Source organism: Stigmatopora argus, chromosome 3, assembly GCF_051989625.1.
Source record: "Stigmatopora argus isolate UIUO_Sarg chromosome 3, RoL_Sarg_1.0, whole genome shotgun sequence".
In the NCBI taxonomy this organism is placed as follows: domain Eukaryota; kingdom Metazoa; phylum Chordata; class Actinopteri; order Syngnathiformes; family Syngnathidae; genus Stigmatopora; species Stigmatopora argus.
Window position 1 is genome coordinate 3037509 of NC_135389.1, and position 16970 is coordinate 3054478.

At 43.6% G+C, this 16970-nt stretch overlaps 1 protein-coding gene across 1 annotated transcript in view; it reads right to left on the reverse strand.

Moving 5' to 3' along the window:
- ano1b (anoctamin 1, calcium activated chloride channel b) overlaps nt 1–15346 on the reverse strand; it is a 125319-nt gene extending 109973 nt beyond the window's left edge. The window contains exons 1-4 of the mRNA XM_077595611.1: nt 15172–15346; nt 11211–11552; nt 513–611; nt 175–326 (exon numbers count right to left, since the gene is read on the reverse strand). Coding sequence (XP_077451737.1) covers nt 175–326; nt 513–611; nt 11211–11552; nt 15172–15267 — 689 coding nt within the window. The 5' untranslated portion in view covers nt 15268–15346. The remainder of the gene's footprint in view (nt 1–174; nt 327–512; nt 612–11210; nt 11553–15171) is intronic.
- Nucleotides 15347–16970: the final 1624 nt, after the last annotated feature.

The window sequence follows — 16970 nt, forward strand, 5'->3', positions numbered from 1 at the left end:
ACAGTTGGCACCAGGACACCCTTGGCCACAGTTCGATGGTGAACTTTGTAGTTGTGTCATCGGAATTGCGGCCACATGTCTTTGACACTCTAGTGAAGATATGAACACTATATGACACTTAAAAATACAATATCAAACTAACTCAACCCCGCATGTACAACAATTTATACTTACAGGTGTACCTTTTCCCGGGAGAAAGTGTGTGACAGGTGTTTGATGTTTTTTGGCTGGGAGTCTTCAACATGAGGATGAATAGGCTCAAGGACTTTATTGATGAGTTGGTTGATCTTCTCGATAACACCACTTGACTTCTTGACTTCATAGACCTACATGTAAAATTAAATGAGAATAGATTTTAATGGACAAAGATATACACAATCTAAAAAATCCCCACTTCTAATTGTTGGCTATTCGCAGTCTTCATTTGTGGACTGTATAAGATGAAATGCTTCAATTAAGATCCAATGTATATAAAGAAAAATCAGTTTAATGGAAGGTTAACTGATTTTTACCCTTTTAGTGGGCATCTTAAGCTTCATGAACTCTGCTTCTCGACAAAGAACATTCCATGGAGCATGAATTTTTACAAATCCCGCTCCTAGAATCTGGGTCTGTAGTAAACAAAACAGGAGCAAATGTTATTTTAACGTGTTCACACAGAATCATGCAACATTTGTGTACAACAATTTGTACGACATTCGTACCACTTGGGAGTTATGTTGAGGTTTGCTTTGACATGACAGAGGCATGGTGTTTGGTACAGCAAACCTTTCTAATTGCGGTTGCTGCCTGATTGGTCTTGGTTGGCATAAGTTGTCTTTTTTATGGCTCAACATATATTATTATTAATACAGTGGTACCTCTACATACGCGCACCTCTACATACGAGCAGCTCGAGATATGAGGAAAATTTCGAGATGCGGGAAAGCCAGGTAGCCAAGATATGAGAGGCTGTTTATCATTGTAGCTCACTGTCTTTTTGCCGCATCTCTTTCGTGTATAACAGATATCTACGAGCACTGGGCGGAGCTTGCATTTTCCCGTGTTTTTTCCCCGTTAGTCAATGCATGCAAAGAAAAGGCTAACGTTGACAATCAACATTAAGCCCGAAATAATTGAAAAATATCAGAGTGGGGTATGTGTCACAGAGCTTGCTCGTTGTCATGGATGATATTGTGTCACTTGGAAATTCCTTGGGGCTGGAGGTTAACGAGGCAGATGTGAATTATCTAATCACCGAGCACCACGAAGAACTGATGACACAGGATTTAATCGAGCTCCAGGAGAGTGAACATTTGGAGGTGTTGCGGTAACTCAGTAGCGAGGAGTAGGTGGAAGAGGGGGGCCGCCTGGCTACAAAGGATATCAAAGACATGCTAGCGAGGTGGCAAGAGTTTTCTGATTTTGTAGAAAAGAGGCACCCTGACAAGCTGGCAAGTGGTCGCGCGTTATCGTATTGTGAGGACATTTGTGCGCGTCATTTTCGAAATATTATGAATGGAAGGCAAAAACAAACAACTCTTGATGAGTTCCTTTTAAAAACTCTTGCTGAACGTCCGGGTGGAGTCAACCCGGAGAACAAAGGTAAAAAAATTAAAGCAAAATTAGAATTCAGTTTTGTGTAAACTTACATTAAACGTATGTTTGAGTGTGTCTGTATATATTAATCCAAGATAAATAAAATTTGTTTGTTCTGTTACGAGTGTGTTGCCGTGGAAAGTCCCCCCGCCCCGCCTGCCTCTATGTCCCTCTCTGTACCCTCCGCGAAATCTGTCTAATTTTAGTTCTATTAAACACATTTTATTATATTAAACCACTAGTTATGTATTACTTTATTAATAGATGGCGAAATAGAAGAAATAAAACATTTTTTCCAAACCACTATCCTGTTTTTGGTGTTTTTCAGGGGGTTGGAACGAATTAATTTGTTTTTAGTTCATTTCAATGGGAAACGTTTGTTCGAATTACGAGAAGATCGACATACAAGCTCAGTCCCGGAACAAATTAAGCTCATATGTAGAGGTACCACTGTACATCTTTACATATAATACATTTACATATACTGTAATCCTCCACCACTTTGCGGCTTCAACGTTCGTGGCTACAGTACATCACGTTTTTTCATATTAGGTATAAAAAAAAATCTTAAAAAAGGAAACATTCCCGCTGAAACTCGCAAGCGGAAGACACGTCCCTGTGTATATATATATATATATATATATATATATATATATATATATTTATATATATATATATATTTATATATATATATATATATGTAAATCATTAAACACTGTTTTAAGATGGATTTTGAAAAATTTATGGAGCTCAGGATTTCAGCGGGGCATCAGCCAACCCAGTCCGCTCATGTGTCCCTATCCTTGGTTACGCTCGGGAAAAAATGCTGCCGATGTGTGTGGTGCTCACGCTTAGAAAAAAATTATGGTGCTCAGGATTCCAGCGGGGCATGTGTCACCCCTGTCCGCCCACAGAGCACTGTGCTCAGTGAAAAACCCCTCCAATGTGTGTGGGGCTCAAATTTGAAAAATTTCTGGAGCTGCAGAAATTCAGCGGGGCGTCGTCCAACCCAGTCCGCTCACGGTGCACTATTCTCGGATAGGCTCGGGGGGAACCCCCGCCGATTTTTAAAGTGCTCAAACTCGGGAAATATATGGAGCTCGATAATTAAACTCAGCAGGTGTCATTAAAATCCGCCCAAAAAGCACTGTTCCCGGGGAGAAACCCCTCCGATGACCGTAGGGATATGATTTACCTACTCAGGGGGCCGGATTAAAAATCCTAATGGGCCGTATATGGCCCGCGGGCCGAGGTTGCAAAACTTGTACACACACGATCCGGGGGCGGGGCGAGCGCGCGAATCCCGTTTCAGCGAAACCTCCGTTCGGCCGAATGACCATTCGGTGGAACGTCCATTCGGCGACCTGTCCGTCTGTCAAACGTCCGTCGGCGAAACGTCTTTAGGCGAATCATCCGGCCACAATATATATATATATATATATATATAGTTTCAGCGTGAATTTTTCCTTTTTTAAGAACTTTTTTTTATACATATATATATGTGCCGTCAGGGCCTTCAAGGCCTTCTCTGCTGGCCTAAGAAATATCTGAATCATATATTATATTTTGTCCATCAATCCTTATTAAATAATTCCAAATTGTCTTACAGCAGGGGTCTCGAACTCAATTTACCTGGGGGCCGCTAGAGGCCGAGTCTGGGTGAGACTGGGCCGCATCAGGATTTCCACAAGAAAAGCACTGATAAAACATTCCAACGTTATCAAATATCTTTATTTTTTAACAAAAAATAATGAATTAAATAAATTAACTTAAAGATGAATAAAAAATAAATCAATCAGTAATACAAAACCAAATAATACTAATGAGCATACAGTAGATATACACTGGCTGGCTAAGTAGAGAAAATGAATTATTTTTATTCCGTTTCAAATGTCTGTATTAACAGCTCTTTAACCTTTAACTTTCTGAACTTGAATGGAACATTGAACATGAAATATTCTGAACACGGCTTCTCTTGCCTACTCCTTGCTGCTAGAGACCTGGCAGCGCTTCTTCTCACATAGTCACATTTGGCTTGAGGGAGGAAGCAGTGGAGACCCTCAGTAGAGCTTGAAGATGCTCATCAGTAAGTCTGGACCTGTACTTGGACTTATTGAAGTTCAAGGTGGAGAAGAGCTTCTCACACAAGTATGTGCTCCCAAAAAGGCACATGGTCCGCTTGAACCTTCGGGAAAGTTCAGGGAAGCTGGGGGTCAACTCTCTCTAAAATTGCCCAAGCTTGTCTGCTTCTCCACTCACCTCCCTGAACTTGGCTTTGAGTGCAGAGTTGCACTGCAGGTCAATGAGCTCCATTTGAAGCTCAGGAGGGGCATCTTGCACATCAAAGGAGAAGGGGTCCGCAAAAATTTGAAATGTGGCTTTGTGTGTCTTGAAGTATGCAAATCTGTGATCAAATTCCTCCTGTAGCTTCGAAATGGCCTCAACATACTTCTCACCACTGAATGGTGTGCCTGCATCCACGAGAGCCTTGCATGCTGGGAAATGGCAAAGGTTTGTCTGAGAGAGCTGGGCTTTCCATAACACAAGTTTAGGGCAGAATGCTCTCACGTTGTCATAGGCAGCACTGACAAGTTGCCCCTGGCCTTGTAGCTTCTTGTTCAGTACATTAATCTCATGTGTGATATCAAAAAGAAAAGCTAAGTCCATGAACCATTTGGGATCACTTAGCACAGGATCAATCAACTCACAAACGGCGTAGCTAGCTTTGACTGCTGCATTACTGTCTTTGGTAGCCTTCTTGAAGAAATCCTGTTGCCTCAGAAGACGTGTTTTAAGACTGGCAACCTGGTTGGCTCTCTCATCTCCCTGGTATTTTTCGTACTCCTCAGCATGTCTCGTAGTACAATTACGTTTCAAATTGTATTCCTTGTGCACCGCAACTTTTTCAGTGTAAATGGGACACGTCGGGGTGCCCCTGTGTTCAACAAAGAAATATTGCACTCCCCACTTTTCTTGAAACTGTCTGTGCTCATCACCGACCTTTCTCTTCACGGCAGGCTTTGAAAGAGACATCTCTGGGGCTCTGTAATATGTTTTTCCACTTGGAATGAGTCTCGGGTTGATCTTTCACATTCAGTCGCGCAGGTTTGTGGCGCATGTGCACTTTCGCTCTCCGTTTCAATCGCGGAGATGGCTACAGACACTGACACAGGCTGGATCACGGATCATAGCGCCTCATTCAGTTCTATGCTGAGAGCAGCGGAGGAGTGTGCGCGCCGAGCGGAGTGATCGGCCTCACGGCTTCTCCTCCGCCCAGCTGATTGGAGGAATGAATGAGTGAGTGAGCGAGGCACTGGACAGCCCGGCCGATGTCCCGCCCTCCAGAGCCGTATACCTCACCGTGATTGGTTCATTCAGCTCCGAACCAAAGTTCCCTCTATTTTTTTGTTGGTCTGAGCAGAAAGACAACCTCCCTGAGCGCACTGAGTACCAGTGTGAGCGACATCATCGGTACTCGGATGATTCGCCTAAAGACGTTTCGCCGACGGACGTTTGACAGACGGGCAGGTCGCCGAATGGACCTTCCACCGAACGTTCATTCGGCCGAACGGAGGTTTCGCCGAAACGGGATTCGAACGCTCGCCCCGCCGGATCGTGTGTGTACAAGTTTTTCAACCTCGGCCCGCGGGCCATATACGGCCCGTTAGGATTTTTAATCCGGCCCGCCGCCGGTGTTGTCCAAATTATAGTAAAAATCAATGTTCGTCTACCATCAATGTCAGCCCGGGAATAAGCACTCTTGGGCGGGCATGGCAGTCCGGGAATAAGCACTCTTGGGCAGGCAGATGTAGCAGAACCGAGCCGTAAAATGACAGCAATCGGGTCAAATCCATCCTAAAACAGCATTTAATGATTAAATACAAATACTGGATGATATCACGATGGAGGCAAAAAAACGTCTATAGACGTCCATTCGCCAAACGGCTCAAAATGCTCTCAAATTCGGTCAAATCCAGCTGAAACCAGCGTTTAATGATTAAATACAAATACTAGTATTTGTATTTAATCATTAAACTAACAAATACTAGTACGACCTGTCCGTCTGTCAAACGTCCGTCGGCGAAACGTCTTTAGGCGAATCATCCGGTCACGACATCATCATTGCTCGCTATGGGCACACCAGTATCACACCTGCCACAAGCAGGTGCATGTCAATGTTCCCTCTAATTTTTCATGTAAAACATGCTGTAAAACACGAAAAACATGAGTGGACAGAGCTACTGCCACTGGCTGCCACTTAAACGGCGCCATCATGGGGAAAGGGGTAAAAAGAAAAAAAAAAAAAATTTAAAAAAAAAAAAAATTTAAAAAAAAAAAAAATTGATTTTTTTTTTTACTGCGTGCCATATGATTGCTACTGCGCAGAGAAGACGAGAGTAGTGGCCAATTGCGCACGCGTGCAGCTTAGAGGGAACATTGCTCCGAACACAAGTGTCATTCATATCAATTTTGCGGGCCGCACGAACATTAATCTTTCATATTAAGACGGGGGCCGCAAATTATCGTCCCGAGGGCCGCAGTTGGCCCGCGGGCCGCAAGTTTGAGACCCCTGTCTTACAGCTTCCTTTCATTGCTTTTCCCCTGGTTGCACTGTGTTTTCATATTGAAGCATTTGACCAATCAAATTTCAGCCATTATTTGTTGCCAGGGTCAAAAATCTGCCTCAGGCCTTCACAATCAGTTCTGTAGGCTCTGCTGCATTAAACAAGCGTCGATAAGACTGTTGCTTTAACCAATCAGAATTCGATTTGGTGACACCAAGGTCTTCTCGCAGGCGTAGGGATACGTCATTGCTTTCACCAACTATGATTGGCTAGTGATAGAGTAGGCGGGCCAAAGCCAGAGTGAGCCAGCCAGAGATCGCAAACTCCACCCACAATGGCCGACGGAGGAAAACAAATGGATTTGGTTGCAGATTTTCTGACAGCCATTTTCCAGACGGACATTTCCAGAAAAAAATGGACATCATTAAGAAAGGGTGTTCAACTCCGAAGCTAGCAAGCCTCTTACAACCGGGAAAAGGGTTTGTTCGCCACTTTCACTTCGCTAACTACGAGCGCTATCCCTGGCTCACGGGCTCCGAGGAACACTGCAAATTGAATTGCTGGGAGTGCTTTTTATTTGCCACCGATCAACATGGTGTTTGGAGCAACCCTGGATTTGAAAATTTGACTTGTTTAACCAAAGCAGCAACGAGACACCAACGCACTCCCGTAGACTTACAAACAACGGTGCTCTCCAAAAGTTTTGGGGAAACCTGAATGGATTTACAGTTCAGCTAGCAAGTGCGCAGGGAAACGGAGCGCCACAACGAAAAGGTAAAGAAAAATAGGGAAATCTTAAAAGGTTTGATCGACTGTGTAAACTTTCATTTCGGGGACACGATGAAAGCGCTGCATCCCCAAACAAAGGAAATTATGTGGAACTTCTTTCTCTCATTGCTGAGAGAAACACGGATGTACATTTCAACCTGTCAACTAATTAAATGTTTAGTGGCATGTCGGCCAAAATACAAAACGACCTGATCACTGTTATTGCTGAAGTGATGGAGGAAGAGATGAGAAGGGAAATAAAAGTACTGTTTGTCTCTGTAATGGTGAATGAGTATGTGCAGTGTGCTGATGAATTTAAAGCACATTTGGATGATTTTGAATTTTGTTTTTTTGCTTCACACATTTAATGGCATTTTTGAGCATTCAGACATGCTTTTTTCAATACTACAGCGCGAGAGGAGTCGATTTGAGGAAATCTACGAGGCCACTGAACACAGTGCAGGTGCTCCAAGCGCACAGAGAGGTCAAGCGCAAGATTCTCGCGCGCACTACCACCAACTCCACGACAGGATTCTGGACAATATTATTTGCCAGATGCGGACCAGATTTTAAGAACACGAAAGACTGATGTTTCTCTCACTCCTCGACCCGCAGAAGTTTTGGGAATACCAGAAAACGTTCCCACATGCAGCCTTTTCCAGCTTAATGCAGAGCCACGGAGCACTTTTTGATCTGCCTTGGCTAAGAACAGAACTGATTGTAATGTATGCCACAGATGATTTTACAAGAAAATCTCCCACTGATCTCTTTGACTTCCTTCAGCAGAAAAATCTGAGTGAGAACATGGTGCAGCTGTACACATTAGTGTGTTTGGCAGTGACCATCCTCGTATCCACTGCTTCTGTCGAACGGACATTTTCAGCCATAAATAGAATAAAAACTTATGCCAGAAATGCAACTTGATTATTTTTATGTGTCGCAGCTGTAGCTGTAGTAAAGGTTTTACAGACATAAAATACTTATTGAGGGTTGGATGGATTCACACGTAGCACTACTGAAGGCCCAGGTGTGAAATGCACAGCCCGCCACTGATATATATATATATATATATATATATATATATATATATATATATATATATATATATATATATATATATATATATATGTATATATATATATATATATATACACATACATACATGTACTATAAAGTATATTCTACCACATGGGCAGAACTTTCATGGGAAGATGGGAAACATGTTCTTTGAAAAAACATGGCATAACATGTTGTGTGTTACATGAACTTGCTTCCTGTTTGTATAGGCTCCCTCTTGGAGGTTTCAAAAGGAAATGATTGAACTCCCACAGCTGCACTGATCACATGCAGCTTTGCATTATTGACTGATGACCCTTACTTTCTCTTTTATATATATTATATATATACTCACATAAATTAATGATATGCCTAGGAATTATAACATCATGTCATGAATAATATTTCATCTCATCTAATTTTATGAACCACTTTATCCTTATAAGGGTCGCGGGGGGTGCTGGAGCCTATCCCAGCTGACTCCGGGCCAGAGCCGGGGGAGACCCTGAATCGGTGGCCAGCCGAGGAGACGAACAACCATGCACTCTCACACCCATTCCTAGGGGCAATTTAGTGTGTCAGCATACCATGCATGTTTTTGGAATGTGGGACGAAACCAGTGTACCCGGAGGAAACCCACGCAGGCTCGGGGAGAACATGCAAACTCCACACAGATGGACATGACCTGGATTTGAACCCAGGACCCCAGAGCTGTGAGGCCCACACGTTAACCACTCTCCCCACCGGGCCACTCCATGAATAACATAAAATAATATAATTATAATAAATTAATCACTAAAAAACCCAAGCGGATTAAGAACAAAGTATTGTGGTGTGAAATTACAGCTGGAGCTGAGACAGAAATCTGCCCCAAAATATTAAAGGAAAGTGTTTGTTTTCAATGTATATATACCCATGGTGGCCCATCGTTCTAAAAATCCCTGGGTTCAATTCCCACTTGTTGGAACATTTGTACACATATTATTATAGGTTACACATTGAACCTTGCCACCAAGGTATTGTAAGCAGTATTTACACCGACCACCAACCCCCCTTGCAGCAAGCCGAGCCTACATTTAGAGTAAAGTCACGGATGCAAATGGAGACATATGTTACCATCATAACAGAATAACATTGTTAATGAGTGTTTAAAAATAGTAAAACCGTGTATAAACACAAACGAGTCAATAAATCTGATCAGTACACGAATTATTTTCAAGCACATTAACAATATCTCGGGGTCTCTGGGCTTCATTGATGATTTTGGCATGTTTCAGTCTGTGCTTGGCCTTGGTGCCCTACTTTAAACCATACAGTGGTACCTCGAGATACGAGCTTAATTTGTCACGGGACTGAGCTCGTATGTCGATTTACTCGCAACTCAAATCAACGTTTCCCATAGGAATGAACTAAAAACAAGTTAATTCGTTCCAACCATCTAAAAAAAAAAAAAAAAACAGGATATTGGATTGGAAAAACATTTTTATTTGGTCTAATTCGCCATCTGTTAACAAAGTAAGAAATAACTAGTGGTTTAATAGTACTGAAATGTGTTTAATAGTACTAAAATTAGACGGATTTCGCGGAGGGGAGAGAGAGGGACAGAGAGAGGGGGGAGACTTTTTGCACGGCAAGGCGCTCGTAACATAACATAAACAAATTTAAATGAAATTGGATTAACATGCAGACACACTCAAAAATATTTTTAATCTAACCTTACACTAAACTTAATTCTAATTTGTTTTAAATTTTGATACCTTTCTTCTCCCAGGTTTGCTCTATTTGCCCCGCCTCCACCCTGACTTTCAGATGCAACCTATCGAGGGTTGTTTGCTTTTGTATTCCCTTCAAAATATTCCAAAAATGATGCACACAAATGTCCTCACAATAGGATAACGCACGACCACTTGCCAACGAGAAGTTTATATACGCCATTCGCACTGACTAACGGCAAAAAAACCCACTGAAAAAATGCAACGCTCCGCCCAGTACTCGTAGAGACATTGCACGAGGGAGTTGCGTCCAGAGAGACATTATACGAGGGAGTTGCGACCAGAAAGACAGTGCCCATGATGTTCTTATGAGCAGCCTCTCGCGTCCGCTGTATGCTCGTATATCAAATTTTGTCTCGTATCCCGAGATAAATATTTTTCCCGAAATTTTACTCGTATCTCAAATTTCTCATATGTCGGGGCACTCGTATGTCGAGGTACCACTGTACCTCCATTGTGTAGGGTAGGGGGGTTAATAATTCAAAGTTTAGGGTCTAAATTAAGGCGTTAATAATTCAAAGTTTAGGGTCTAAGTTAAGGGGTTAATAAGTTTAAGCGCTTATCCATCCAAGTACGGACGTGGGGTATGAATAAATGCAATAGATTAGACAAATGTGGAAAGAAAAACGTATTCTAGCCCTCTGAGCTGCAGACTTTTCATTTTAAAAAATAGCAACACAATAACACTTTAATGGTTTTGAGAGTAATTCTGCTACAGCGTGGGAAGCTTTGTTTAAACATTTCCTGTTGTAAGCAGAGGTTTCCAGATTTTTCCAAAGAGAGGTACTTCCTGTTAACATTTTGGGTGATGTTTAAAAATTATCATTTATTTTTCTTTGCACAAAAACACAGCGAGTTCTTTCTTATACAAAAAGGATGTCCCTGATCTGATGGATTGAATCTTCAGGGCCAAGTTTGTAGTTTTTTTTCTATTTAGGTTCTACAGATTTATGTTATACATTTGGTTACACAGAGCAAGAATATCAGATTACAGATTTACTCTGGGTGGCCCGGTGGCGCGAATAGCACGAGTGGTTAGCTTTTCGGCCTCACAGTTCTGGGGTCCTGGGTTCAAATCCAGGTCACGTCCACCTATGTGGAGTTTGCATGTTCTCCCCAGGCCTACGTGGGTTTCTTCCGGGTACTCTGGTTTCCTCCCACATTTCAAAAACATGCATGGTAGGCTGATTGGACACTCTAAATTGCCCCTAGGTGTGTGTGAATGTGCATGGTTGTCTGTATTCGCGTGCCTTGCGATCGGCTGGCCACCGATTCAGGGTGTCCCCCACCTCCGGCCCTGAGTCAGCTGGGATAGGCTCTAGCACCCCCCACGACTCTAATGAGGATGAAGCGGTTCAGTAAATGAGTCAAGATTTACTCTAGTATTCACACCTCCCCGCAAACATCATAAAATGATTAACATTCTAAATCATTAAGTACACATTTATGGTGAATGCAAAAAAATACTCACATCTTCAGCAATCTCCAACTCCAGGCCCATATCTCTAAGTTTTCCTTGAAACTCCTCCCTCCTGAAGGTTTTGTGATCCTCATGAGCACTGAAGGTCTCTCCTAGGCTGTTTAGCTCCACATTGGAAAGTGTTGACGTATTTGTAGATTGTTGATGATTACGCCTCAGGCTGCGTGCCACAGCATTTTCGGTGAGCAAATGGGTTGTGTACCGAATTGAACGTCCCACAGATGTTTTCTTTAAAGGGTAGGTGAGAACATAGTCCACATGCCGCTGACCATCTTGAAAATAGAGGCCGTGCTGAGAATGTGTATTTTCCTCTGGGGTTAGAGTCTTCAGCAACTGAGAACATTCACAGCGACAACAAGAAATGGCATTTATGATGTAGAAAAAATTATGATTTTTCTTTTTAACAGTTCTTCAAAATATTGTGCACTTTCTTCTTGGATATAATTCTTCACAAATATGAATAGGTCTGCCTAAACTATTGCAGGTGCTGATTTATTTCCATTTTTCAATTCAATTCAATTTATTGGCAAGAAAAAGCACAATGCTTAGGGCCATGTAACAAAGATACAAGAAATGTGCAACAAAACGCGGTGTAGTCACTGGTTCACGGCCAAAACGTCATCCAGAGCCCTCTTGAACTGGGCGACCGTCGGCTTCTCGACCACACTCTGCGGAAGCCGGTTCCAAGGACCGCCGATGCGCACTGAAAAAGCAGCCTTCCGCCGATTCAACCGGAACCTGCGGGGATACAGCTTCCACGGATGACCCCTCAGACCACGATCAGGTGCGGGCGTGAAGAAGACATTGCGGGGCATGTTGTAGATACCGTGGAGGATGTTGTAGGCCAGTATCAGGTCCCCTCGCAGACGCCTAGCCTCAAGGGTCGGCAGGTTGAGTCGCTGGCATCTTTCCTCGTAGGACATTAAGCTGAGGCCGCGGACCATCCTCGTTGCAAGCCTCTGGACCCGCTCCAGATGCTGGATGTCCCTGGCGAGGTACGGTGATGCGGCTTGGATCCCATACTCGAGAATGGGCCTCACCAGGGAAACATACAACGGAAGGAAGATGTCTGCTGTGATGATGGCAAAGGACCGGAACATCAGGAACAGCACTCCGCAAGCTTTGTTGGCTGCTTGGATGCGTTGGGCCGTTGGTTTGAACGTGTCGTCGACAATGATGCCCAGATCTTTGCACCGTTGAGATCGTTCCAGTTCCAGGCGTCCCGGTTCAAAGTCAAGAGGTGCATCAGGAGGAGCCCCAATAGCCAAATGACTGCATTTCGTGATGTTGAGCTGCAGGTCCCACAGGTTCGACCATCTCCACACATGATGAAGGCACCTACGCAGGTCCTCGTAGTCGCTCCGGGGATATATGTGTTATTATTTCATTCATTCATTTTTGAACTTCTTATCCTCACAAGGGTCATGGGGGTTCTGGAGCCTATCCCATCTAACTGCGGGCATGATGCAAAGGACATCCTGAATTGGTGGGCAGCCAATCACAGGACAGAAGGAGAAAGAAAACCATTCATGCCACAATCATGCCTAGGTGCGATTTAAAGGGTCCAACCAGCCTACTTTGGTAAGGTATACCTTGGCTGCGGAGTGTAGTGGGACCCAAAAGCAGGAAGCACAGGCAGACAAAGGAAAGTGCTGGTGCCATAACATAGGGTTTAATACAAATAACAGAATAAACCTTACAAACTCAAAACTGGGAAAACAACAAAGAAACGAACTGAACGGGGAATCAGCAAGCTGAAGAGACGCACACCAACAAAAGGCAAGATAACCATGAGACAGAAAATAATTGACAAAGACAAGGGGTTTAAATACACAGACAGGGTAACACTGTGACAGGGTCAAACATTGGTCACAAAAGATAACAATAGCCAGAAAAGATAGAGCAGGTGATATTCATGAACAATCACGCAGAGAGGACACACAAGGAAAAAACACCGAAGCACAAAACCCGAACAAAACATTACAGAATCCCCCCTTCAGGGACGGATCCCAGACGTCCCGAACAAAATCACACTACTTAAAAAAGGAAGGGGGGGCGAGCTTGGCGGAGGGCAAGTGCACTACCCGCATCAAAAAACCCTTGAATGTACAAAAACATTTTGAAAATCCTTAGACAGGCAGTCATCCTGGCTGGCTCGAGAGGAAGCGGTGAGCTGGTCCACCAGGAGGTTGCGAGGAATTGATCTGGTGCCTTACAGTGTCTGGAGGGGAATGGCAATGTCCCAAGCCGCCTCGACTGGGAAGCACAATGGGTTGCGTGCTGCCTCGACTGGGAAGCACAATGGGTCACAGGCCGCCTCGACCTGAAAGCTCGATGGGTTGCAGGCCTGCGATCTGGAAGCAAGATGGGTTGCAGGCCGCCTCGACCGGGAAGCACGATGGGTTGCAGCCGCCTCAACTGGGAAGAACGAGAGATCGCATGCCGCCTTGGCAGAGAAGCACGATGGGTCGCCGCTGTCAGGGCCCTTGTTTCAGAGTCACCTGCGTCAGGGACACCACCGCCAGAGTCGTCGTCATCAGATTCACCAGCATCAAGGCCCCCGCCATCAAAGATGCCACTATCAGATTCCCCAGCATCAGGACCTTTCCATCATCTTCCCCAGCGTCACGGCCCCCACCATCAGAGTTTCCAACGTCAGGGCCCCCGCCGTCAGATTTGCCACCGTTGGGGTCCCTGATGACGCGGGGCACACAGGAGCGTGTCGCCAGGACAGGCACAGAGGAGCGGGGCGCCGGGATGGGTGCAGAAGGGCGGAGCGCCGGGACTGGCACTTGAGAACAAAGACTAAGATCCAGCGCTTGAGAGCGACGAGCAGGGACTGCCGATAGCCCCCTGTTGACTCCCAGGGAGGAGACCAGTGGGCCATCCCACACTGGAGCAATAGAGGTACTGCTGGGTCCATAGTGGTGTGATTATTCTGTTATGTACGCCTTGGCTGTGGAGCGGAGTGAGACCCAAAAGCAAGAAGCAAAGGCAGACAAAGGAAAGTGCTGGTACCAAAACATCTCGGGACATACAAGTTTAGCCGCCTAATGAGGGTGTAGCGGGCAGGTAGAGAACAGGGTAGAAACAAAGTCATAACGAGCAGTTGATGGCACAAAAGAGTGCGCCCCTAGCGGATAATTCTCGAATTGCATTTAATTTAAAAAAATCCATGTATTTTATGATTTTTTTCACTTTGAAATTATCCTGCGGGCCGTGGGCCATATTTTTGACACCCCTGATTTAGGCCATGAGACACTAAAGTCGCAGCAATAATATGCCATGGAATAACACTTAATCATTTCCTCTAAGACAGGGGTAGGGAACCTATAACTCGGGAACCATATGTGGCTCTTTGGACAGGTACATATGGCTCTCTGCTAAACTGCTCTCTCCGTCAAAAAGGTTCCTGATCTCTAAGAAAATGTGTGCTCCTTCACACAGACATCACTGTTAATTCTCTGTGAATCTGAAAAACACTAACCTCTCTGTTTTTAACAGTAAATTAGGCTCAAAAGACATTCATTTATTAACTCATTCATTTTCTGAACCGCTTTATCCTCACAAGGGTTGCAGGGGGTGCTGGAGCCTCTCCCCGCATGTCTTTGGAATGTGGGAGGAAACAAGAGTAGCCAGAGGAAACCCACGCAGGCCCGGGGAGAACATGCAAACTCCACACAGGTGGACCGACCTGGATTTGAACCTAGGACCCCATAACTGTAAGGCTGACCTGCTAACCACTTGCTCCACTAAAAAGAAAAGTATTTATCACAATTTTTCAATCTATTACCAGTACTACATCCTTTCACTAACCCTAACCCAAAACTCAGGGATACTATATATAGTACATATATATTTAACATGGCGATCATTTCAAAAATGAGTAAGCATCACTCTAATGAAAAAACAAACAAAAAAAGATTAAATTTAAAGTACAATTAAAACTCACCTCAAACTTGCCATGGAAAACGACATCCTGCAGAAAATGTGGATCCTGCTTAACTGAAGCTCCAGAGTGGTCTCTAGGCTCTGCCTCATATCTCATTGTTGGTGGAGACACAAACGTGCTAAGCCCAAAACTGAAAATGAAAAATCCTCACTGTTCTCCCTACTGTTTTTGGTAGTTGAAATATTTCTCTTGACAATGTATCTGGAATCAAACTATCCTCATGCCGATTCTTGTTTTGATCATCCCCCTTTAAAGTGTAGAGTGCTGCTTCCGTCTGTCTCTATCACTATGTTCAGCGGCTGTGGTGACCCACAAGACATGCTACTTGAGTAGCTGAATTTGAGCCAAGATCTAAACTTAGACACCATAAAACTCTGATGAACACAAGGCAAACTCCCTCACTTCCTGCCAATCTCCCCCTCAAGTGTATTCTCTACAAAATCAACCAACTCCCAACTGTCTGTCCCCCACCTCTCCACCGTCTTTTATGGTTGTGACAACACATTTCTGAAAGTTCAACTATAATTCATGCCATTTGAAGAAATGGACAATCTATAGACGATAAATGACAAGTGGCCCCCGCCCATCTTTTTGGAAGTCAGAGGATGCTAATACTAAATAGTGTCAATACACATTGGGCACCACTAGACAAATGAAATATGGAAATATGGAATGTGTGTGGAATATATATATATATATATATATATATATATATATATATATATATATATATATATATATATATATATATATATATATATATATATATATATATCAGTGGCGGGCGGTGCATTTTCTGGTAGCGCCTTCAACGTATCAATCCAACCCTCAAAAACTATTTTATGGCTATAAAACCTCTACTGCAGCTACAGCTGCAACACATAAAAATAATCAATCAATTAATGCGCAAAAATGGGGTAAAATCCACTTCCTAGCAGCATTTCATGATTAAATACAAATACTGGAGCTTTTCAGACATTAAAACCAGGCCAGGGGGTGATTTTCCCGGGAAAAGACAGCGATGAACGTCAATGGCGTACGGGCGAACATTGCCCGAAAATGGGGTAAAATCCAGCCGAAAACAGCATTTATTGATTAAATACAAATACTGGAGCTTTTTAGACATCAGAACCGGGCCCGGAGTATCATTTCCCCGGTAAAAAGACAGCGATGAACGTCGATACGTCCATACGTGAAATGACAAAAAATGCACTAAAATACTAAAATTAGGTAAAATCCACTTCCTAGCATCATTTATTGATTGAACACAAATGCTGGAGCTTATGAGCCATTACAACCAGGCCAGGGGGGTGATTTTTCCCGGGAAACGACAGCGATGGACGTCAATGGTGAAACGCCAAAAATTAAACTGGGGTAAAATCCACTTCCTAGCAGCATTTTGTGATTAAATACAAACACTGGAGCTTTTCAGATATCAGAACTTGGCCCACAATTGAAATATTATTTAGGAATATGGCCATATATTACTCACCAAAAATCCTTTTTACCCAATATCCATCCTCCTTTCTTTCTTCCTTCTTTCCTATCGCCATCGAAGCTAATGATGAAAGTCGAGCCTGTCCTGTCATATTTCTGGCATAGTCCGTTTTGAAAATGGCTTTAAATCAAAACAACAATATACTATTTGCTTGTGGAGCTAAGTTAGCACACTGAAAGTGCCGCACACACCATATTCCCGGCTGTAACAGGCTGTCTAGCTTCGGAGTTGACCGCCCTTTCTTAATTATGTCCATTTTTTTTCTGGAAAAGTCAGTCTGGAAAATACCTTTGGGAGAGAA